The sequence below is a fragment of the Ranitomeya imitator genome, chromosome 1 (assembly GCF_032444005.1).
Source record: "Ranitomeya imitator isolate aRanImi1 chromosome 1, aRanImi1.pri, whole genome shotgun sequence".
In the NCBI taxonomy this organism is placed as follows: Eukaryota; Metazoa; Chordata; class Amphibia; order Anura; family Dendrobatidae; genus Ranitomeya; species Ranitomeya imitator.
Window position 1 is genome coordinate 1017049598 of NC_091282.1, and position 26128 is coordinate 1017075725.

General features: G+C 44.9%; 1 protein-coding gene across 1 annotated transcript in view; it reads right to left on the bottom strand.

Annotated features, from left to right (window-relative positions):
- CLGN (calmegin) overlaps positions 1-26128 on the bottom strand; it is a 173705-nt gene that overhangs the window by 103159 nt on the left and 44418 nt on the right. The window contains exons 3-6 of the mRNA XM_069743975.1: positions 24319-24392; positions 11736-11794; positions 8325-8466; positions 6579-6660 (exon numbers count right to left, since the gene is read on the bottom strand). Coding sequence (XP_069600076.1) covers positions 6579-6660; positions 8325-8466; positions 11736-11794; positions 24319-24392 — 357 coding nt within the window. The remainder of the gene's footprint in view (positions 1-6578; positions 6661-8324; positions 8467-11735; positions 11795-24318; positions 24393-26128) is intronic.

Consider the following 26128-nt stretch of genomic DNA (forward strand, 5'->3'; position numbering starts at 1 on the left):
GGAAACCTTCATAGGAACATAGCGAGACGACAACCAAACCAAATCCCCAACACGAAGTCGGGGACCACACAGCGCCGGCGGTTAGCGAAACGTTGAGCCTTCTCCTGGGACAATGTCAAATTGTCCACCACATGAGTCCAAATCTGCTGCAACCTATCCACCACAGTATCTACACCAGGACAGTCCGAAGACTCAACCTGCCCTGAAGAGAAACGAGGATGGAAACCAGAATTGCAGAAAAACGGCGAAACCAAAGTAGCCGAGCTGGCCCGATTATTAAGGGCGAACTCAGCCAACGGCAAAAAGGACACCCAATCATCCTGATCAGCAGAAACAAAGCATCTCAGATATGTTTCCAAAGTTTGATTAGTTCGTTCGGTTTGGCCATTTGTCTGAGGATGGAAAGCCGAGGAAAAAGACAAATCAATGCCCATCCTAGCACAAAAGGATCGCCAAAACCTCGAAACAAACTGGGAACCTCTGTCAGAAACGATGTTCTCCGGGATACCATGTAAACGAACCACATGCTGGAAAAATAATGGCACCAAATCAGAGGAGGAAGGCAATTTAGACAAAGGTACCAAATGGACCATCTTAGAAAAGCGATCACAAACCACCCAAATGACCAACATCTTTTGAGAGACGGGGAGATCCGAAATAAAATCCATAGAAATATGCGTCCAGGGCCTCTTCGGGACCGGCAAGGGCAAAAGCAACCCACTGGCACGAGAACAGCAGGGCTTAGCCCGAGCACAAGTCCCACAGGACTGCACAAAAGAACGCACATCCCGTGACAAAGACGGCCACCAAAAGGATCTAGCCACCAAATCTCTGATACCAAAGATTCCAGGATGCCCAGCCAACACTGAACAATGAATCTCAGAGATAACTCTACTAGTCCATCTATCAGGGACAAACAGTTTCTCCGCTGGGCAACGGTCAGGTCAATCAGCCTGAAATTTTTGCATCACCCGCCGCAAATCAGGGGAGATGGCAGACAAAATTACCCCCTCTTTGAGAATACCCGCCGGCTCAGGAACACCCGGAGAGTCAGGCACAAAACTCCTTGACAGGGCATCAGCCTTCACATTCTTAGAGCCCGGAAGGTACGAAACCACAAAATCAAAACGGGAGAAAAATAATGACCATCGAGCCTGTCTCGGATTCAACCGTTTGGCAGACTCAAGATAAGTCAAATTCTTGTGATCTGTCAAGACCACCACGCGATGCTTGGCTCCTTCCAGCCAATGACGCCACTCCTCGAATGCCCACTTCATGGCCAACAACTCTCGATTACCAACATCATAATTACGCTCAGCAGGCGAAAACTTTCTAGAAAAGAAAGCACATGGCTTCATCACCGAGCCATCAGAACTTCTTTGCGACAAAACAGCCCCTGCTCCAATTTCAGAAGCATCAACCTCAACCTGAAACGGGAGCAAAACATCTGGCTGGCACAACACAGGGGCAGAAGAAAAACGACGCTTCAACTCCTGAAAAGCCTCTACAGCTGCAGAAGACCAATTGACCACATCAGCACCCTTCTTGGTCAAATCAGTCAACGGTTTAGCAACACTAGAAAAATTAGCGATGAAGCGCCGATAAAAATTAGCAAAGCCCAGGAACTTTTGCAGGCTCTTCACAGATGTCGGCTGAGTCCAATCGTAAATGGCCTGGACTTTAACAGGGTCCATCTCGATAGTAGAAGGGGAAAAAATGAACCCCAAAAATGAAACCTTCTGAACTCCAAAGAGACACTTTGACCCCTTCACAAACAAGGAATTCGCACGAAGGACCTGGAACACCATTCTGACCTGCTTCACATGAGACTCCCAATCATCCGAAAAGACCAAAATATCATCCAAATACACAATCAGGAATTTATCCAGGTACTCTCGGAAGATGTCATGCATAAAGGACTGAAATACTGATGAAGCATTGGAAAGCCCAAATGGCATAACCAGGTACTCAAAATGGCCCTCGGGCGTATTAAATGCTGTTTTCCATTCATCGCCTTGTTTAATACGCACAAAATTATACGCCCCTCGAAGATCTATCTTGGTGAACCAACTAGCCCCTTTAATACAAGCAAACAAATCAGACAGCAACGGCAAAGGATTCTGAAATTTGACTGTAATTTTATTAAGAAGGCGGTAATCAATACAAGGTCTCAAAGAACCATCCTTCTTGGCCACAAAAAAGAACCCTGCTCCTATCGGTGATGACGACGGGCGAATATGGCCTTTCTCCAAGGATTCCTTTATATAACTCCGCATAGCGGCGTGTTCTGGCACAGATAAATTGAACAATCGGCCCTTAGGAAACTTACTACCAGGAATCAAATTAATTGCACAATCGCAATCCCTATGAGGAGGTAGGGCACTGGCTTTGGGCTCATCAAATACATCCCGATAATCCAAAAAAAACTCTGGAACTTCAGAAGGAATGGAAGACGAAATAGACAAAAATGGAACATCACCATGTACCCCCTGGCAACCCCAGCTGGACACAGATATAGATTTCCAGTCCAATACTGGATTATGAACCTGTAGCCATGGCAACCCCAAAACGACCACATCATGCAGATTATGCAACACCAGAAAGCGGATATCCTCCTGATGTGCAGGAGCCATGCACATGGTCAATTGGGTCCAGTACTGAGACTTATTCTTGGTCAAAGGCATAGCATCAATTCCTCTCAATGGAATAGGATACTGCAAGGGCTCCAAGAAAAAACCACAGCGCCTAGCATACTCCAAGTCCATCAAATTCAGGGCAGCGCCTGAATCCACAAATGCCATAACAGAATAGTATGACAAAGAGCAAATCAGAGTAACGGACAATAGAAATTTAGACTGTACCGTACCAATGGTGGCAGAACTAGCGAACCGCTTAGTGCGCTTAGGACAATCGGAGATAGCATGAGTGGAATCACCACAGTAAAAACATAGCCCATTCCGATGTCTGTGTTCTTGCCGTTCAGCTCTGGTCAAAGTCCTATCACATTGCATAGGCTCAGGCCCATGTTCAGATAGTACCGCCAAATGGTGCACAGTTTTACGCTCACGCAAGCGTCGATCGATCTGAATGGCCAAAGACAGACTCATTCAGACCAGCAGGCATGGGAAATCCCACCATGACATCCTTAAGGGCTTCAGAGAGACCCCTTCTGAAGATTGCTGCCAGGGCACATTCATTCCACTGAGTGAGCACAGACCACTTTCTAAACTTCTGACAATATATCTCCGCTTCATCCTGACCCTGACACAGAGCCAGCAAGATTTTCTCTGCCTGATCCACTGAATTAGGTTCGTCATAAAGCAATCCAAGCGCCAGGAAAAACGCATCAACATCACGCAATGCCGGATCTCCTGGCGCAAGGGAAAATGCCCAGTCTTGAGGATCACCACGTAACAAAGAAATAATGATCTTTACTTGTTGAACAGGGTCACCTGAGGAGCGAGGTTTCAAGGCAAGAAACAATTTACAATTATTTTTGAAATTCAAGAACTTAGATCTATCACCAAAAAACAAATCAGGAATTGGAATCCTAGGCTCTAACATCGGATTCTGAACCACAAAATCTTGAATGTTTTGTACCCTTGTAGTGAGATTATCCATCCAAGAGGACAGACCTTGAATGTCCATGTTTACACCTGTGTCCTGAACCACCCAGAGGTAAAGGGGAAAAAAGAGACAAAATACACTGCAAAGAAAAAAAAATGGTCTCAGAACTTCTCTTATCCCTCTATTGAGATGCATTAGTACTTTGGGCCACCTGTACTGTTATGACCTGGTGGTCAGGACAACAATGGACCTGGTGGTTAAGAGCACACGGAATGACCTAATAGTTACTGATAATTAAGGACGAGCTCTGCGACGTGGGAACTCTGCTGACTGCAATCCCTAATCCTATCACACACACTAGAAATAGCCGTGGATTGCTCCTAACGCTCCCTATGCAACTCGGCACAGCCTAAGAAATTAGCTAGCCCTGAAGATAGAAAAATAAAGCCTACCTTGCCTCAGAGAAATTCCCCAAAGGAAAAGGCAGCCCCCCACATATAATGACTCTGAGTAAAGATGAAAATACAAACACAGAGATGAAATAGCAAATTAGCAAAGTGAGGCCCGACTTACTGAACAGACCGAGGATATGAAAGGTTACTTTGCGGTCAGCACAAAAACCTACAAAAAGACCATGCAGAGGGCGCAAAAAGACCCTCCGCACCGACTCACGGTGCGGAGGCGCTCCCTCTGCGTCCCAGAGCTTCCAGCAAGCAAGAACAATCGAAATAGCAAGCTGGACAGAAAAATAGCAAACCAGAGAAAAACAAGCAGTCACTTAGCTTCTGCTGGGAAGACAGGTCACAAGAATGATCCAGGAGTGAACTAGACCAATACTGGAACATTGACAGGTGGCCTGGAGCAAAGATCTAAGTGGAGTTAAATAGAGCAGCCAGGTAGCGAATTAACCTCGTCACCTGTGGAAGGAAACTCAGAAACATCCACCAGAGGAAGTCCATGGACAGAACCAGCCGAAGTACCATTCATGACCACAGGAGGGAGCCCGACAACAGAATTCACAACAAGCACCCACCCGTGTTTCAGGAGGTCCACTCTGCTTTTTCTGGATTCTGAATGAAGGACGCTGACTAGCATTTCTTGACTACATGGGAGCATATAAAAGCTGACTGCTACAACACGTATTTCCAGTCTAAAAGAACACACTTTATTTACAACACACAGAATATATAACACAGATACACAGGGCGGGCCAATAGAAAAAGCAGGCCAGACATACATTACAATAGCCGCAGGGGGCCGGAACCTGCTGGTATTTACTGTGGGAATTACAAAGGTGGGGGGACGTCAGAAAGAAAATATCTTGTCCAGGGGCGCAGCCTGTGGACTGATGCATTTCACATGGAAACTATTATACAGAATATATATATAGCATAACATATTCTTGGTGCTTGGGGTTCTGTAACAGGTCTCCTTTCTGATCTTCCGGGGGGGGTGGCACGGCCTAATTTTACTTTCCCAGGGTGGCCGTGCGTGTCGCGCTGCGGTCCCCTGTGCCCTGGTTTGGACCGGCGTCTATTTGTCTCGTGCGCACGCTCTGGGAGCTTTTCCTGCTCCCCGTGCGTGCGCACTTGGCTTGACGCCGTGCTCCACGGCCAGGACCTGTCGGACGCAGTGCGCACGCGCCGATAGCGCCGCCGTGATTGGCCGCGATTGGTCATGTGATCGAGGTCAGGGGCTATTTGAAGGTCCTGGAAGGCACTGATAGAGCATCCCCCTGAGGAAGCGGCAGTGTGTTGCCGCGAAACGCGCGTCGGGGTCCACCGTCCGGCTGTCTCCCCACTCTGCCCCCACTGCTGGTAAGCCCGGTCCCTTTATTAACCCTTTATTTAGCAGCGCTTTTCATCTCTATTGAGGGACGCTGTTTCTGGGATATGGGCTTTTGTTACTGAGCTGTGCCAATTGTGGCGTGTCCATCACAGGGCGCTTGCTCCTACGTTACCCTTCCCTTTTAACCCTATTGTGGGACGTTGATTTTGGGATATGGGCATTTGTCACTGAGCTGCGCCAGTTGTGGCGTGCCTATGATAGGGCGCCTGCTCTTATGTGACCCTTCCCTTCTCTTTTCCCAATAAAAGGGGGGGGTTCTTTGTCACTCTCCACTGTAGGGGAACCATCTGTGGGTGTTTTAGGGAAGAGGGTCTTAGCATTTCTAGGCATTCTATCTTTGTATGTTACTGCATGATGTTAATCTTCACGTTTTACTGGATACTATTTATTAAATAAACATTTGTGATATTTTTTTCATCAATGCTCCGTATTTTTCTCTTGTTCAAAAACTGACAGCTAGGCAACCCTCAGCGGTCAGCTTTAGCAAGGTTGGTTATCAAGAACAGAGGGGTCCCCACACCGTTTTTTTTAATTATTTAAATAAATAATTTAAAGAAATGGCGTGGGGTCCCCCACATTTTTGACAACCAGCCAAGCTAAAGCAGACATTCTAGGAGCTGGTATTCTGAGGCTGTAAGGGGCCTGAAAAGGCGCACCTACTAGATGCGCCAATTCGTGCTGCAGAGCAAGCAGAGGACAATGATGTGAGTTGTCTTCAGCAGCCAGCGCAGAGGAACATCGCTAACATTACCGCTGATTCACAGGCGCCGTTACATGTGATACTGATGCAGCACACGGTTGCCACGCGTATTAAACACACATACAAGGATATCTCCGTATTGGTTTTTCCAGTTCTGGAAATATCAGGACATGTGAAAGAGTTCTTATTTCCAACCCTCGCTGATTCCCAGTGCCGGCTATTTTAGGGCGGGCAAGCTATCCCTATAAACATTCAATAATCATTCAATCACACCAAATAGGAGGGAAAAACTTGAGGTATTTTTAATTTTCAGCAAATCACGACATAATACAACAGTCATCCACTAGTAACTCTGGAAACATGTCCTGGAAGAATGGAAAATATCATATTGATTATCTGAATGCTCTTTCTTATAACTTGGATAATTCGGTAACAACGGATTTAAAAAATATAACTCACACACCAGATTCAGATCACTGGAATGAGACAGAAGTTTGATGTATGCGCCCCCACAATCAATGCCATCCTGAAAATTCACCTCATACCTGAAGGAAAATATAAAGAAATAGGCAGATGAGAAGCAGGAAAAAATACTATACAGCAGTGATCCCTGTCCAGCGGCTCAAGAAAAGGGGCAGCTTGAGGTCAAACCTGTCACATAGGAATGTTGTGGGCCCATGCTAAAAATGAATTTATAGGAAGGCTCAATAATTAAAATGATCTGTAAAATAAAAGACCCCAACTGGCGGCTTTCCAGTCGTAGCTACCAGGTTATTTTGAGAGTTGTGGTACTATAGAAGCTCTAGAGTCACAGGTTGGAGATTACTGTTGTACATGTCACATGGCCATTTTGTTTCAGTTTGGATCATAGGGAGTCTGTCAGCACAAAAGAACTGTCCTAGCCTGGCACAGTCATACAAGGATCAAACGTATTAAAGATTTTATGCTTTAACATAAAAATATACAGTGCTTACAATAAAAGATATAAAAAGGTAAAAATAACACGACACACAAATATGCAAAGAAGTTATAAAATAAAGAGGGAGAAATAACAGAAATACCAATTGTTCTTCTGTTCCCTTGCGGGAAGGACAAAATTAATTATGGGTCACAAGCAGAATCTGCAGCTTCCACATGTGAACAACTTCTTTTGTGTGCCACCCAGCTTTTTATAGTCCTCTACCATAGGCTCATATTTCCAGGATCACCTGGATTGGACTATTTAAAAATTGCTGGCCTGTGAGTGGACGATGGGCTAATTTAGGGCCTTGCATTTTAACTATACTGTGTCTCTCCCCACTCCTCTCTATACTGTAAATAGGAAATATCCTGCCCAGTTACAGATTATTTGGTAGCTCCTTTTGGAGCTCCACGTCCAGGACCCTAGGTGCCATGTTTCACAATTCTCAGTATTCTTACAGGAGACACCCCCTGTAATTCTGAGTTCTTGCAATAAAAGTAGGCAGATGTGATCTCCTTTGCATAGAGAAACGTGGATGCAGCCTTAACTAGCTATTTTACTGATATTATAATTTCCCTTTTAATTATGTTTCCTTCACATGTATATACCAGGATTGGGACATGATGAGAGACATTTACCAGGATGGAGGATATATATACATACCAGGATGGGGGGGAGGGGCCTGTTCCAAATCATACAAAGAGACCCATTGGATTCTAATTATGCCACTGTCCAACGGTGTATCAAGCATGTGCGCTTGGTTTGAACAGTCATTTTGCACTGACAGATACGATTTACAGAGGTTTTGCACTTATAAACACGTGAACGATGGAGAACATTTACTGCCCATTTTATCTCCATCTGAAGACCAAACAAGCCTGAGCATGGCTGGATGCTAAGGACATGCTACCAACAATCCCATTAAAAGGCTGTAGTTAATTGACATATTCCTGGTAGCCAATACGTCTGAAATGACAAAACTGGATAGCAATGCCCTCACAGGTGACAACATAAAAAGCAGCGATGGAGCCATGCTGTTCCCATCTTCGTCAGTATTATTAATTGCTGATTGTGAACAACAAAATCATAAACTATTTTGAAACCATTCAAAAAACAAAACCATTTCTTCTAGATCTTCAGACAGAAATCCACAGGACATGCTTAACATATCATGGCCAGCTTCACTTGTTATCCTATTGACAGCCGCAGAGCTTATTTCTATCTACAAGATGATAAAATGACACTCACTGGACAATTAGAGGTTTGCTTTCAAACACAAAAGGCTTCTGAAGCTTTGCTGAGATGGCATGGTGACGTGCTGTGGACTTCAGGACAAGCCCCAGGTCTCCAGACAACTTGTTTTCCTTCAGTTCTTCTACTTTCCATTCACCTTAAACATAAATAGGTTAGATGCAAAGTTACGTTTCGTAGTGTATTTGACTACGGGATGTATACATCACAGTAAAAATACTGATAACCAATCATCAAACAACTCTTATGGTGCCAGAGCTATTAGTAAATGTGTCACATGCACACTGAGTACAAAGAGATATGTATACACTGTACATCAGCAAGGTCTGCAAAGATTGTAAAAGTTGTTAAAAGGGTTATCCAGGCCTGGGGTTTAAAGGTACCGTCACACTGAACGATATCGCTAGCGATCCGTGACGTTGCAGCGTCCTGGCTAGCAATATCTTTCAGTGTGACAGGCAGCAGCGATCAGGATCCTGCTGTGATATCGTTGGTCGCTGCAGAAAGTCCAGCACTTTATTTTGTCGCTGGACCTCCTGCAGACATCGCTGAATCGGCGATGTCTTCACTGGTAACCAGGGTAAACATCGGGTTACTAAGCGCAGGGCCGCGCTTAGTAACCCGATGTCTACCCTGGTTACCAGCGTAAAAGTTAAAAAAAACAAACTACATACTTACCTTCCGCTGTCTGTCCCCGGCGCTCTGCTTCTCTGCACTGGCTGTGAGCGCCGGCCAGCCGAAAAGCACAGCGGTGACGTCACCGCTCTGCTTTCCGGCCACTGTGCTCACAGTCAGTGCAGGAAAGCACAGCGCCGGGGACAGACAGCGGTAGGTAAGTATGTAGTGTTTGTTTTTTTTACTTTTACGATGGTAACCAAGGTAAACATCGGGTTACTAAGCGTGGCCCTGCGCTTAGTAACCCGATGTTTACCCTGGTTACCGGCATCGTTGGTCGCTGGAGAGCTGTCTGTGTGACAGCTCTCCAGCGACCAAACAGCGACGCTGCAATGATCGACATCGTTGTCGGTATCGCTGCAGCGTCGCTCAGTGTGAAGGTACCTTAATGAATCCTCACAGCTCGCACACTGCATCCTATCCTATCAGGATTATCTGCTGCCGTCACATGAGCACAAGTCACAATGTGTATACATGTGGTCATGTGACTGGACTCGTTTAGTTGGAATGTGGCAGGAAGTATGCAAATCGAATACTTGCGGTCATGTGCCCGCCACTCCTAGCGCTGGCCCTGGAGAATCCGGAAAACGCACTGTGATGATTCACAAGCCTGCAGTCACATAGATTGACTACAGATTTGAACCCCAAAGCTGGACAACTCCTTTAAGGGCACAACTGGGTTAGTAATGAATTTTACCTAAAGTCCTGATACTGACCCAGTCTATACTGGTATTATCTTAGGCCTCATTCACATATCCTGATATTTCCCGTATTGGAAAAACAGTAACTGTGTTATCTGTGTCCGTATGTAAATGTGCGTCAGTTATGTGACATCCGTGTGCCTTCTGTGTGCACGTGTGTGTCGTACGTGTGCACCATCAGTGTGACATGTACCAGAATAAAATGCAGAAGAGAAATGACAGATGTTTAGGTGTTAAAGATGTGCAAAGCTACAGATAGATTTGGGGTAAATAGTCCAGCCTTCCCTGAATCCGCCCTGGGTGACTATTATCGATGACGATCATCAGAGTTGCTGAGTCTCGGCGGCTCTGATGAGCGATATCACGTCACTGCTGGTTCAGAGCTGTGAAGTCAGTACTCAGCGACTGTTAATAGATATGTGGGGATGCGCACACCACTTTTTCAGATATGATGGATTCATTAAAAGGTGTGTTCATGACTAGGGGCCATCAACTGCAAAACCAAATCTACTATATAATTGTCTAAGGGTCACTTTCGTCTTTCTGTCTGTCCCTCTGTCTGTCTTTCTGTCTGTCACGGATATTCATTGGTCGCAGGCTCTGTCTGTCATGGAATCCAAGTCGCTGATTGGTCGTGGCAAAACGCCCACGACCATTGCCACGACCAATCAGCGACGGCCACAGTCCGACTGCAATATGGCCGCTCTTTCCTCCCCGCAGTCAGTGCCCGCTCCATACTCCCCTCCAGTCATCGAGTCAGCCCTCACACAGGGTTAATGCCAGCGTTACCGGAGCACGGTTACGCAGCTATTAACCCTGTGTGACCAACTTTTTACTACTGATGCGTATGCAGCATCAATAGTAAAAAGATCTAATGTTACAAATAAGAATAATAAAAAAAAAAAAGGTTATTCTCACCCTCCGACGTGGCGCGGTGTCCTCGGCATTGCAAGCGGCAGGTTCCGGTGCTAAGGATGCTATGCGAGTCATGTGACCGCGACGTCATCACAGGTCCTGCGCTCATCCAACCCTGGGACTGGAAGCTGCCGTGTGCACCGCACACAGGCGACAGGACTACAAGGGGCCCTCGGAAGGTGAGTATATGTCTATTTTTTATTTTTTAACCTGTTACATACGTAGCTGGGCAATATACTACGTGACTGGCCAATATACTTCGTGTCTGTGCTGTATACTACGTGGCTCTGTGCTGTATACTACGTTGCTGTGCAATATACTACGTGGCTGGGCAATATACCACGTCACTGGGCAATATACTACGTGACTGGGCAATATACTACGTGGCTGGGCAATATACTACGTGGCTGGGCAATATACTACGTGGCTGGGCAATATACTACGTGGCTGGGCAATATACTACGTGGCTGGGCAATATACTACGTGGCTGGGCAATATACTACATGACTGGGCAATATACTACGTAGCTGGGCAATATACTACGTAGCTGGCCAATATACTACGTGGACATACATATTCTAGAATACCCGATGCGTTAGAATCGGGCCACCATCTAGTAGTATATATTGTTCTACTGCAGCTAAGCAAAATTTTCAAAGTTGGACATGAGGTGCACTGGGAGGCATCTTGGTCGCTGCGGGATCCCCTTACTAGTGCAGTGTTGCATTAGGTACCTATTAAGAAGTTTGTTGTGACATGACAGTGAGCTTATTAATTCTGATCAAAATGTTAACTAAAGAACCTTGTGTTCAATTACGGACTTTTTGCTTAGCAGATCACTGCATCATATTTGGACTTGTGACCCAAGTGTTTTCCTACAATTATGAAATATTGCCACAGTCAATAGTGCACACACACATGTATGATCGGTAACACAAAGGAACCAGATTGTTAAATTAGCATTTGAAGCCATTGAAGCTAAAGAGTGACCCCAGATGATCATACTCAGTGTTATGAATGAACACATATGAGAAGCATAACTGTCATATCTCAGCTGCCACATTGGGGCTCACACCACTCCATACATAAGGAATTACACCACCTGAATATTTCTTACCATCATATTTAGCAATGTCTTCATCAGCATCTTCTTTCATGGTTTTGGAGAGGACCCACCTGAATTTAAAGACAGTTCAAATTAAGATTTGTAATGTGCCACACAATATACTGTTTATTAAAATGAACCTACCATTTTCTATTTTTGCAATTAAGGCAAATTCAGCTTTATCAATGAAGTGATTTACAATCTGCTGATCCTGTTGGATGTTGGAAAATATTTGAGAATAAGGAAAGGCTAATCCAAAGGCCAATGGAAAGTTTGGCTACACCACCCAGGATTGGTGATCAATTAACTAGCCAGAATAGTGAGAAATGAGCTAGACTTCTACATGGCCTCTAAGGTCTTGTTTGTGAGCGTAATATGTTTAAGATGCATATGTATCCTATATCACATCTGCTGATTCTGTGAAATCTCTATAAGGGTTCCCTATAAGCAGTAGCGTAGCTACTGGGGGGGCAGAGGGGGCCGTCGCCCTGTCACATGAAGGGGCCCACTGGGAGCCAGGGCGAGGCCACTTCTGTGACGAGGCAGAACACACACATAGGAGCAAAGCAGTATGTCTGCTCCCGTCTGATGGAGACTCTGCAAGCTGCTAGCACAGTGGCCGGCTGCAGAGTCTCCCTCCTGCAGTGAATGGTATTGCCTGTCTTTTCCTGGGCTGCTGCTCTGAATCTTGACTCTGTGCAGTGTGCACGCTGGGTCCTAGTGCCATTTCACTGACACAGACACTTCCTGGTCCTGCCTGCAAACTTCATCAGTAAGGGTACTTTCACACTAGTGTTTTTTTTAATCCGTCACAATGCGTCGTTTTGCAGAAAAAACGCATCCTGCAAAAGTGCTTGCAGGATGCGTTTTTTCCCCATAGACTTGTATTGACGACGCATTTGCGACGGATTGCCACACTTCGCATCCGTCTTGCGACGGATGCGTCGTGCTTTGGTGGACCGTCGGGAGCAAAAAACGCTACATGTAACGTTTTTTTCTCCTGACGGACGGCTTTTTCCGACCGCGCATGCACGGCAGGAACTCCACCCCCACCTCCCCGCACCTTACAATGGGGCAGCGGATGCGCCAGAAAAATGCATCCGCTGCACCCATTGTGCAATGCAGCAAACGCTAGCGTCGGAATCTCTCCCCGACGCATTGCGACGGGGAGATTCCGACGCTAGTGTGAAAGAAGCCTTAGGCTATGTTCACATTTGCATCTTGCGACACAGCGTCGTCGACGCAACGCATGACGCATTGATAACGCACACAAAAACGCACCATTTTCAACGCATGCATTCAACGGATGCGTCGTACAATGCAGCGTTTTTTGTGCGTTTTTCTGAAAAACGCAGCGCTTTTCGACGCATGCGTTGTCAAACAATGATGTCATTTTTCAACCCAATTTAGTGTCTAGACACTAGATAATACCACCAATGGATAGAAGAGGGTGGGTATAATGGAATTGTAGTATATATACCCCGGCATAGATAAATTCCTACCATTGCGTGTTTTTACAGCATCAAGATGGAGCGTCCCATGGAGAGTATCTACCTCAATATGGAGCTGGATTTTGCCATTGCTATTGCTTACGCTATTGCCTGTCATGAACAAAGGAAAAGAGATAAACAACGGAGAAGGAGTCATCGGCGCTTTTGGCTACACCCTATAGTGGAAGTCCGAGAGAGCCGTGGAGCCTACCATTGTTGTTTGGCGAGTTAAATGACAACCTGGAAAAATATTTTGAGTATACCAGGATGTCTCAAAACAGCTTCCGCTATCTGCTGCATCTGGTGGAAGGAGCCATTTCCAGGCAGGACACGCAGCTCCGTAAATCAATTTCCCCCGAGGAACGTCTGCTGGTGACTCTACGGTACGTAATGTAGCAATTTGAAGGACTTTATATGTTCTGGCCATTTTTTAAATAACCTTTTTTTGTTTTGGGGGGGGTGGGGGGGAGTAATTGAAAATGAAATTTTATTTTATAACAATAATTAAATTAAATTAATTTATTTTTCTTCTTGTCAGTTTCCTGGCTACCGGAGAGACCTTGAGATCACTGCATTTCCAGTTTCGGATTGGAGTATCCACACTTTCGGGTATTATTGCCGACACATGCCGCGCATTGTGGGACAACCTCCGAGAGGAATTTTTACCAATACCAACGACAGCGTTATGGGAGGCCAACGCCCAAAAATTTGAACAACTGTGTTCTTTCCCTAACTGTATTGGAGCAGTGGATGGGAAGCACATTAGGATTACACAGCCTGCAAGAAGTGGATCTCTGTTTTTCAATTACAAAAAATACTTTTCCACCGTGCTCATGGCAATTGCAGGTGCGGACTGCAGGTTTCTCGCCGTGGACATTGGAGCGTTTGGCCGTGCAAATGATTCACGGACATTTAAGGAGTCTGACATGGGCCGAAGATTATATGAGAACAATTTTAATTTCCCCCAGCCACGACCTCTTCCCAACACCGAAGGCCCGGCCATGCCATTTGTTGTGGTTGGGGATGAGGCTTTTCAAATGAGTGCCAACCTACTGAAACCGTACTTCAGTCGGGGCTTGGACCGCACAAAAAGTATTTTTAATTATAGACTGTCCAGGGCCAGAAGAACTGTGGAGTGCGCCTTTGGAATCCTTGTCTCCAAATGGCGGATTTTAGGATCCGCAATAAATTTGAAAATTGAGACAGTGGATGAGGTGGTGAAGGCTTGTGTGGTTCTCCACAATTATATTATTGCTAAAGAGAGTGTCAACGTGGAACTAGATGAACCCATACCAAACCCATTGCCTGATTACCAAGATCATCCTCTGAGGACAACTTTGGAAATTGCTCAGATGAGGGATCAATTTGCTGCATATTTTGTTTCAGATGTTGGCCGTGTTTCATGGCAAGATCAAATGGTTTAATTTAGAAACAGTATTTCATCTTGCTTTTACTAAATTTATTGTGATTATTAAAAAACTAAACACTGTCATGTAAACACTATTGAGTCCATGACATTTTACCAGCCTATGTAATGCTCTTTAAATGTTGTAATGTCCCCTGATTTTCTACTGTGTTGTGTTTTGAAATAAAGTTCTTTATTGTGCCTTTCCGTTTAAAAAAAAAATGCTCCCATATGTTTTTACAAATTAAACAAAAGTTTAAAGAAATCCAATATTCTAGAACCAAATGTGTGTACCACAAAATTTAGTAATGTGAGCACCAGTTCCCAAATTGACTCTGACAAAACAACCAAATTGTTCACAATAGCCGTGTGTTCCATAGTTTTAAAAGAGAACATGATTGGCTCCCACCTTGTCAAGCAATTTAATCTTGCAGACTATTTGCATATGGAACCTGGCTTGACAAGGAGGGAGACGATCATGTTTGCTCATCTCTACTGAGTTAACACTATTGAACCCAGGATGCTGGAATACGTCCAGAGTCAAATAGTGGCGACACTTGGCCACGTGAACATTGCTACCACCTCACCTGACCAATAACCTTAAGGTACCGTTACACTAAACGATTAACCAACGATCCCGACCAGCGATACGACCTGACCGTGATCGTTGTTAAGTCGTCGTGTGGTTGCTGGAGAGCTGTCACACAGACAGCTCTCCAGCGACCAAAAATGACAAAGTCCCCGTGTAACCAGGGTAAACATCGGGTTATTAAGCGCAGGGCCGCACTCACGATGTTTACCCTGTTTACCATTGTAAATGTAACAACAACAAAAAAATACATACTTACATTCCGGTGTCTGCCACGTCCATCGCCGTCAGCTTCCCGCACTGTGCCAGCCCGAAAGCACAGCACAGCGTTGACATCAACGGTGTGCTCTGCTTTTACTTTACGGCCGGGAATGACAGTGAGTCAGTGCGGGAAGATGACGGCGAGGGACGTGGCAAACACCAGAATGTAAGTATGTAGGGTTTTTTTTTTTTTTAGACTTTTTACCCTGGGTAAACACTACAGTGAAGACATCGCTGAATCAGTGTCAAACACGCCGATCCAACGATGACAGCGTGTGATCAGTGACCAAAAAAAGGTCCTGATCATTCGCAGAGACCTACGATCTCCCAGGAGGGGCCTGATCGATGGTCGCTGTCACGCATAACGATTTCGTAAACGATATCGTTGCTACGTCAAAAAAAAACAACAATATCTTTAATGAAATCGTTGTGTGATGGTACCTTTACAGTAGGTTTGAAAATGTATATATTTTTACATCCTCTTTGTGTTTGTAACATCTCATAGTACAATGTGAGACAGCCCTAAAAAATTTACAACTGAAACTTGATAAAATTGTGTTAGACATTGCAGATTTGAGGTGTTACAAACACAAGATTTGTGTACGGCGCACGGTGTGAGTTGGTGCAAACTTTATTTTAGACCAAGAAACTCTGATTTTGTCAACAAAATAACAGTTTTATTAAGGGCGAGTGACACAAAAAGGAAAATGGGTAAAGGTTCTAAGGGGTAGGAACTTCTGCGATTAAGGGGGATTGATATCCACCAGTTTGGGAGTGGGTGGAGGAGAAAGAGGAGGAGGACGAGGAGGAGGAACCACCATATTGCAAGACACTTGACGGTATGCCGACATCTGTCCACCCTGTGGTAGATGGTGGTGATAATGCCAACGCAGGAGGTAAGGGAGGAGGCACGACCAGTGTCCTTGGCACTGTGGACTGGCTCTGGCTACTCCTGCTCCGGCTAGACCCCGGTCGAGTGCTTGGTGTGGTAATTGGAGCAGCCATAGCCACCGTTGATGTTCTGGTTTTTTGCCGTTTTTTTCTCCTCTCTCCCTCTGGGTGTGGTTCAGCTTGGCGTCTTTCTGCCCTTGAAGGCCTGGCAGGAGCAGGACTTTGCGGCTGGGTTCTATGGTGTCGGCGGCGGCGGCCCTCGGAGCTCTGTGTGGGTGCTCTGCAGCAGGAGTCGGAGTCATGCTAGACAGCGATGGTACTCCAGGCATTGTAGTCGCTGACTGCATGACCCGAGCCTGCTGCAGAGCAGTCACGTATGCATTGTTGCAGGCCTGCATAACCGAAATCTGGAGTTCCGGCGTAAGATGTTCCACCATGCCCTTCTCAATGGCACTAAAGAAATGTTTTGCCGGCCTCGAGAGCTCGGATTCCATAGTTTGAAGACGCCGGTCGATATTGGACAGAGCGGTGTCCATTCTATCGCCCAGCGCCTTGAAACAATTCTGGAAGACCGTGCTCAAATGCAAAAATTCGGGCAGTAGCTGCCTGTCCGAGGCCCGCTGACGCTGTCGGGAATACCCGAAGGAAGGAGCGACAGAGGCCTCGGCCAGGGGAACATCTGATGGACCGGCTGCCGGTTCTCCAGATGGTGGTGCATACTGTGGGAAGGCTGTGATGGGTCAGATGGCGATTCACGAAGGACTGCTCCAGAGGGCCGAACAGGCTCGCGGGTGCTGCTGTGTGTTCTGTGAAAACATAAGGAAAACATTAGTATACAAAATATAACATTTCACATTCGCCACCACCTGTGTAAAAGTTAACTTTGCATCACACACTATAAAATTATAATTTTACATAATTGTAAAGGGTTAGTTCCGTCTGTCAGTCGTAACGGTAGTAATTCGCTGATTGAACCGGCCAGCTGCCTGATATGGCTGATGCGACCAATCAGCGCGGGGGACTTGCCTGAATAAAATGGCCACTCCTTACTCCCCGCAGTGAATGGCCGTCGCCCGCATACTTCCTTGTCATCGATAAACACTTACCGGCGGTAACCGTTGCCGCCGTTAAGATGTTAACCAATTTTTAATATTGACACTGCCTATGCCGCATCAATATTAAAAATAGAATACATTTAATTTTTACAAAATTACCATGCTATACTCACCCATGGTTGGCGTTTGTAACGGCCGCCATGGCTTACGCTTATTGTCGGAGCTGCCATGATGTCACGGTCATGTGACCGAGACGTCATCACAGGTCCTCCGATCAGAGCAACCCTGGGAACATAACCTGCCGTGGACTAGAAGGTCTCCCGTGTCTATTATTTTTACTTTTTTTTGGAATCTGTGATAAACCTGGATGGGCAATATACAACGCCATTATGAAATATTGCCCGTGGCTGGCCAATCTACTATGTGTCTGTGTGCTGTATACTACGTACTGGGCAATATAAATGGCTGCGCAATAAACTACGTGGCTGGGAAATATACTACGTGAATATGCATGTTTTCCAATAACCGATGTGTGGGAATAGGTACTAAAATACTTACTTTCGGCTGCCAAGGACCGGTCTCAGGAACTGCAGAATACGGCTGTACTTGTATGTAGAGGTCCTTGACGCAGCAGCACCACTACTGCTGTCCCTCCTTTTTCATGACCCTTTGAAACGGTCCTTCATGGAGCGCCATCTGGTCTTCAATTTTTAGACTGTGGAAAAGTCAAACAAAAAATTAAGGTTGAGAGAAAAATTTTAAATTGATAACGCAACCGTGTGCGATGCCACGAAAGTAGAACACATCACAGACGGTTGTGTATCCTGGCATGATGGGTCAGAGCAGCATTTCGGCAATACTTACCAAATTTATCTTTGTCCGTGGGTGAAGCGCTGTCGAAGCCATCCCACAGCGATTTGGCCACCTCAGCCCACATACGTCGCAACACCACCTGGTCCGCGTGACTAAGTACTAGGTTGTTTGAAAAAAAACGTACTCGCCGTCCTGCCACCACAGCTTGGCCCCGTGGTCGCTGCTCCTGCTGGCTCTGTTCCTCCTGGCTCTGTTCCTCCTCACTTGAAGCCTGGAAAATAGTTTAAAAAAAGTTGAGTGACACGTCTACAAATGACACCGAATATATAAGCAACAGTAGATCATGTACTCACCGGACTCCTCAGCGGTGGGGTGTGGCTCGAGTCGCTGGCCATTGTAAGTAGATGAAATTCTGAAATTAAAAAAAGGTAATTATTTTACTATGCACAATACAGAGGAACATAGGAAAATATCAAAAAAATCCATACATTTACATTACAACCACAACGAACAGTGCACTCATTGTACAATGCCGACTGAACTAGCGCTGAGCAAACAACACTGCCACATTGAAATAAAAAACAATGGCGGAGACGACACAATGCCAGAGTAAACAAAAGCCTAAAGATAACAAAACAAATACACAACAGACCCTATGTAGTAATCCAAAAAGACACAGATTTTTTTGAACAAAATTTTTACAACATTGATTTCCAAAAGGCACAAGAAAAGGCAAACCATACCGCCATACGTTACAATAGAAAAAATATATATATAAAAGAGTACGGCTACATATGAAGCCCTGAAATTCCTCAGAACCTGATTAAAAAAGCAAACATTTCTATTTTAAAAAAAAAAAAAAAAACACACAGTGGAACAAATGCATGCACGGAACAACCCAAACAGCACAATAGATTTCTGAAAAAAAAAATAACAACCCAAAAAAATTAAGGAAAGAAACGTCAATCCTAGATACACCACCATACTTTACAATAAAACCAACATGGCCGGAGACAATGAAACGCCATCATAGAACGCAAGAAATATACATCACAACAGAATAAAAAAACACCCCCCAAAAAAAAATAGAAAAGAAAAGTCAATCCTGGAAAGACCACCATACTTTACAGTAATCAACAAGGCCGGAGACAATGAAACGCCATCCTATACAACTCCATACATCACAACCAGACTAAAAATAAACCAATGTCTTTACACAACCACAGTGCAGAACATAATACACAACTTGCAATAAAACAATTTAAAATTAAAACATGTAGAAAATGCGCAGAATCATTCTATACTACCATACTTTACAATAAAACCAACATGGCCGGAGACAATGAAACGCCATCATATAACGCAATAAATATACATCACAACAGAATAAAAAAACACCCCCCCAAAAAAAAATGAAAAGAGAAGTCAATCCAGGAAAGACCAATAATTTACATCAACAAGGCCGGAGACAATGAAACGCCATCCTATACAACGCCATACATCACAACAAGACTAAAAATACACCAGTGTCTTTACACAACCACAGTGCAGAACATACACAACTTGCAATAAAACAATTTAAAAATAAAACATGTAGAAAATGCGCAGAATCATTCTATACTTACATCTCTTGACAGGAGATGATGAGGTCTGGTATCTTTGGTATGCTGCAGCAAAAGTGACAAACAATCCAAACATTCTTTTTATATATGGGGGATGTTTTTCACTGTCTAGACACTTTTTGTGTAATTTTATTTAACGACGCATGCGTCGCACAACGCATGCACGACGCACGCACTTGCGTCCCGTGCGTTGTCAATTGGTTTCAATGGGGATTGTAATGCAATTACGACGCACGGGCGACACAAGTGCGACGCACGCGTTTTTACAACGCTACAAAACTGCAACATGTATCGTCGCCGGCGCCCCGGTAGGTGCGGCAAAACGACGCATGCGTCGTGCGTTGCACCAAAACGCTTGACAACGCATGTACATGCGTCCCCAATGTTAAAGATAGGGGCGCATGACGCATGCGTCGTTATGCGTCGACGACGCTGCGTCGTAAGACGCAAATGTGAACGTAGCTTAAGTGGGGCTGGAACTTATTAGCTTTACTAAATTCAGGTATGTCACTGTGAGGTGAATGTGAGACCATTGGGGTATTGTGGGCGCTGAAAGTAGGTGAGGGAGGACAGGGTTGGGGGGGGAAATGTGAGACCATGGAGGTATTGTGGAAGAGGGGAGACAGGGCACTGGGGGGTGAATGTGAGGCAATGGGGGTATTGTAGGGGCTGAAAGTAGGTGAGGGAGGACAGGGTACTGGGGGGTGAATGTGAGACCATGGAGGTATTGTGGGGGAGGGGAGACAGGGTACTGGGGGGTGAATGTGAGGCAATGGGGATATTGTGGGGGAGGGGAGAAAGGGTACTGGGGGGTGAATGTGACCATGGGGGTATTGTGGAAGAGGGGAGACAGGGCACTGGGGGGTGAATGTGAGACCACGGGGGTATTGTGGGGGAGGGGAGACAGGCCACTGGAGGGTGAATGTGAGACCATGGGGGTGTTGTGGGTGAGGTGTGGACAGGGCACTGAGGGGGTGGATGTGAGATGATGGGGGTATTGTTGAGGCTGAAATGGGGGAGGGGGACAGGGCACTGGGGGCTGAATATTATGTTTTGTTATGTTATTTTATTATATGTACTCCACATGTAATATTTACTGTCGGGGGGGGTTGGGGGCTTTTCATACGTACCACTTGGGTCTTTTATGAGTATTAGTATAAGAAGCCCCATACAGTAACCAAGCGCTGCATCACATTTACAGCACCACTCTAGTATTTTTTTTTATTTCACTGCTGGAGCGGAGCTGAAAATCCAAGTCCCCTGCCCCCTGTCTAATACTCACCTTCAGGGGTTTTCATCGGTTTTCACCTCAGCTCCGTCTCCTGCAGTGTTTCATGGAGCGGTACAGAGGTCACTAATCATGTAAGTCTATGGGAGCCTCGTTCTGGTATGTTCCTTGCTCTCATAGTCTTACATTGAGCGATGTGACATAGCTTCTCACTTCTGGCCAGTCAGAACCTACGCTCACAAGTTTGAGCCGCCACACTGCAGCAGTGCCACAAAATAGTGCGCTTAAAGCACCATTCCAGCGGTAGAAAAAAAAAACCATGCTAGAGAGGTGCTTTAATAATTTAATAATAAGCAATTTTTTACTATAAAGTTGATAAAGGCTTGGAATAAATGTCTGCAGTCACTTTATATGACTGCAGACTGCCAAATCATGATCGTGAGCTGCGGGCCCATCATATTGTGTATAAGGGAGCTGCGGGCCCATCATACTGTGTGTAAGTGAGATGCGGGCCAATCATACTGTGTATAAGGGAACTGCGGGCCCTTCATACTGTGTATAGGGGAGCTGCGGGCCAATCATACTGTGTATAGGGGAGCTGCGGACCCATCATACTATGTATAAGGGAGCTGCGGGCCCATCATACTGTGTATAAGGGAGCTGCGGGCCCATCATACTGTGTATAAGGGAGCTGTGGCCCCATCATACTGTGTATAAGGAAGCTCTGGCCCCATCATACTGTGTATAAGGAAGCTGTGGCCCCATCATATTGTGTATAAGGGAGCTGCGGGCCCATGATACTGTGTATAATGAAGCTGCGGGCCAATCATACTGTGTATACGGGAGCTGCAGGCCCATCATACTGTGTATAAGGGAGCTACGGGCCCATCATACTGTGTATAAGGGAGCTGTGGGCCAATCATACTGTGTATTGGGGAGCTGCGGGCCCATAATACTGTGTATAAGGGAGCTGCGGGCCAATCATACTGTGTATACGGGAGCTGCGGGCCAATCATACTGTGTATACAGGAGCTGCGGGCCAATCATACTGTGTATAAGGGAGCTGCTGGCCAATCATACTGTGTATAAGGGAGATGTCGACCCACCACTTTGTATAGTGAACTGTGAAGGCATTAAATTGTGCATATGGGAGCTGTTGGCCCATTACACTGTATATAGTGGGGCTCTGGGGGTCATATTTTCTATAGTGGAGCTCTGTCAGCATTATACTGTGTAAAGGGGAGCATTGGGCTTATACTTTCTATACGGCAGCAGTGGGAACATCATACGGTGTATAGGGGAGTTGTAGAATCATAATTTGTATAGGGGAGCTGTGGGGGCCTTATACTGTGTATAGGGGAGCTGTAGGGGCCTTATACTGTGTATATGAAAGCTTTGAGCTCACCATACTGTGTATAATGGAGCAGTACATGGGGGAACTTAGGGGACATTATTAAATGTTAAGTGGGCACTTAAGCATTATTGTTATAGGGGCACTCAGAGTATTGTGACCATCAAAGTTGCATATGGGGTATTATTACTTTCTAGGTCAAAAATGTGGAGGGCACTAGCAAAGGGCATTAATATTTTCTAGGAGGCAATTTTACTCTCTAGAGAGCAAAAAGGAGTCATTATTACTATGTAAGGAGCACAGTGGTGGCATTACTATGTGGGGTGGTAAGAGGAGCGCGTTATTGTACCACACAGTAGGTGCAGTAATAGGGAGACATACGGCAGCAGCGGCTCAGTATTGGGATATCAGCAGGATGAGGAGTTTGTGCAGATTGGGGAAAGATGGGGACAGTGCAGGAAATGTGAGGAGTCAGATGTGTTGTTGTCATGTCAGTGTGGGCCAGATGGAAAAGATGGGAAAGTGAATGACTGAGGAGAATTGCTTGCCTGAGGAGGTGGTGATGGCGAACTCAGTCGAGGGGTTCAAGAGAGGCCTGGATGTCTTCCTGGAGCAGAACAATATTGTATCATACAATTATTAGGTTCTGTAGAAGGACATAGATCTGGGGATTTATTATGATGGAATATAGGCTGAACTGGATGGACAAATGTCTTTTTTTGGCCTTACTAACTATGTATGTTACTATGACTCCATCAGAGAAAACGTCAGCTGTAAGTCTCCATCTATGACTGTAGTGTAATCTCTTATATGCTCTGCAGAACTGGTATCTACCACTATATGGTCACAATATGGCAGTAAAATCAATGTTTGTTTTTGTATATAGATTTATTTTCAATAACAGCGCTGTCATATTCTGAGGTTCCACTATATTCACAATTAGAGTGCGCAACCGTAGTTGTAATCAGGGTTAGCTGGTTAGGGGCCCACTCAGGTGTTTCGCCCCCCCCCTAAGGTGAAACCCTAGCTACGCCTCTGCCTATAAGATTCGAGCAATAAGAACATATCCCCTTAAAAGGGTTTTCTGGTGAAAAGAGTATGGGTGGACCAAACACTGGGACATGAACTTTTTCCCCAGTTAGGATGGAGCAACACTTCATTCATTCTCTAGAGAGCTTCTGAGCACTGTGCCTGGCTGTTTACAGCAGCCCCATAGAGAATGAATGGTTAGGCTGCTCCATTTTTTTTAACAAGGATCCCCGATGGGGATAAAAATTCCCCGTTCTGATGATTGGCACGGGTCCCAGCGGTGAGACATCCACTGATCAGCAAGTCGTCATCTATCCTGTGGACAGGTGATGACTTGTTTTCACTGGACAACCACTTCAATACTGTATGTAAAGAAATATGTCATGGCTTTGTTTTTGTAATTAGACTTTTTGGAAATGTGGGAAGTGACCAGTGCTTGGAATAAAGAGAAAAAAAGAAACTCCATACACATATTGCTCCAGGTATTTTTAAAACATTACTACAGCACTGAGGGCATAAGTGCTATTTACTGACACACGGTGGCTCAGTGGTTAGCACAGCAGCCTTGCAGTGCTGGAGTCCTGGGTTCAAATTCCACCAAGGACAACATCTGCAAAGAGTTTCTATGTTCTCTCCATGTTTGCGTGGGTTTCCTCCAGGCGCTCCGGTTTCCTCCCACATTCCAAAGACATATTGATAGGGATTTAGATTGTGAGCCCCGTTGGGGACAGCGATGATAATCTCTGTAAAGCGCTGCGGAATATGTTAGCGCTATATAAATATAAAGATTATTATTATTATAATATATACAATGATAGATACAGAAGTAATGATATATACTGTATATACTAAGTAACATACCTATCTAATAATCCATCATCAAACGTCTCAAAGAAGAACACATCACCAGTAGGAACAGGCGTCTGGTACATAACCTAGAATGAATAAAATATCTCTTTAGTGCATATTAATATTAATACAATTAAATATTAATCTGTCACCAAGTTTCTGTTACCTACTCTGAGAGCAGCGAGATGTAGGGGAAGAGACTGATTCTAGCAATGTATCACTTACTGGGCTGCTTGCTGTCATTTTGATAAAAATCACTGTTATATCTGCTGCAGATCAACTAGTTGTCTGAATGCTGAGCTTTGTGTAACCCCGCCGACACCACTGATTGCCAGCTTTCTGCTAAAGTGTACATAGAAAGCTTCCAATTGGTGGTAGAAGCGGGGTTATACAGAGATCATGATATGCTTGACTACTTGGCAGCAGGTTTACTAGTCCTCTAGTCATAATCTCCTGCTGATAAAAAAGTGATTTTCTCAAAACTACAGTATGCAATCCAGTAAGTGACACATCACTGGAATTAGAGTCTCTGTCCCTACATTATGCTGCTCTCAGATTAGCTGGCAAAAACCCGCTGATAGATTCCCTTTAATACAGTGTCAGAGTAGCTAATGGTCTACTGTAAATCACAATGAAAATGTGATAAATAAAATAAATAAAATATTAGACGCATAACCTAGTTGCCAGCAAGTACCCAGAATAGAGAATGGTCCGATCCAGCAGAAGGGCAGTGTACTATATGTATAGCTAGTGGTCGGATGAAGCAATGTGTTCTCAATAGTGTTGAGCGATACCTTCTGATATCAAGAAGTATCGGTATCGGATTGGCCGATATCCAAAAATATCGGATATCACCGATACCGATACCCGATACCAAAGCAAGTCAATGGGACACAAATATCGGAAAGTAAATAAACCCTTTCTGTCCTTCTACATCCTGTTCCGGAGGGGGGAAGATTGTGGGCGGTGCGTGGGCGGACACTGTGCGTGTCTGTGTGTGCGGGCGGGGTCTGTGCGGGCCTGCCGGGGATCTGTACAGCCGTCTCGGGGGTCTGTGCGGGCCTGCCGGGGCTCTGTGCGGGCCTGCCGGGGCTCTGTGCGGCCTGCCGGGGCTCTGTGCGTGTGTGCAGGCATCGTCCAATGGGACTACAAGTGACAGTGACAGTGATTGACACATTAGCCAATGATGGGACAGTAGTAGTCCCATCATCCTGCTAATGTGTTGAATGTAAAAAACAAAGAAAAAAAAACATACATACTACATACATACATACTAGATGCATACTACATACATACTACATACATACATACTACATACAATACATTCATACATTACATACTACATACATACTACATACAATACATTCATACATTACATACTACATACATACTACATACAATACATTCATACATTACATACATATAGACATACAGTACATATAACACAGAGTACATACTCACCATCACTTGTCACTTTGTTCCCCGAAACCAGTGTCATCTGTAAAAAAGATTAAAAGAACAAACAACCAATATACAATATCGTGGGACACTCGTGGATTTCTGCGGACAGGGAATATATTGGTTGTTTGTTATTTTAATCTTTTTTACAGATCACACTGGCTTCGGGGATCAAAGTGACAAGTGATGGTGAGTATGTACTCTATGTTTAATGTACTGTATGTCTGTATGTATGTATTGTATGTAATGTATGAATGTATTGTAGGTAGCATGTATGTTGTATGTATGTTTTATGTATGTAGTATGTATGTAGTATGTTGAAAAATATGTAGTAAGTATGTAGTATGTAGTATGTATGTAATGT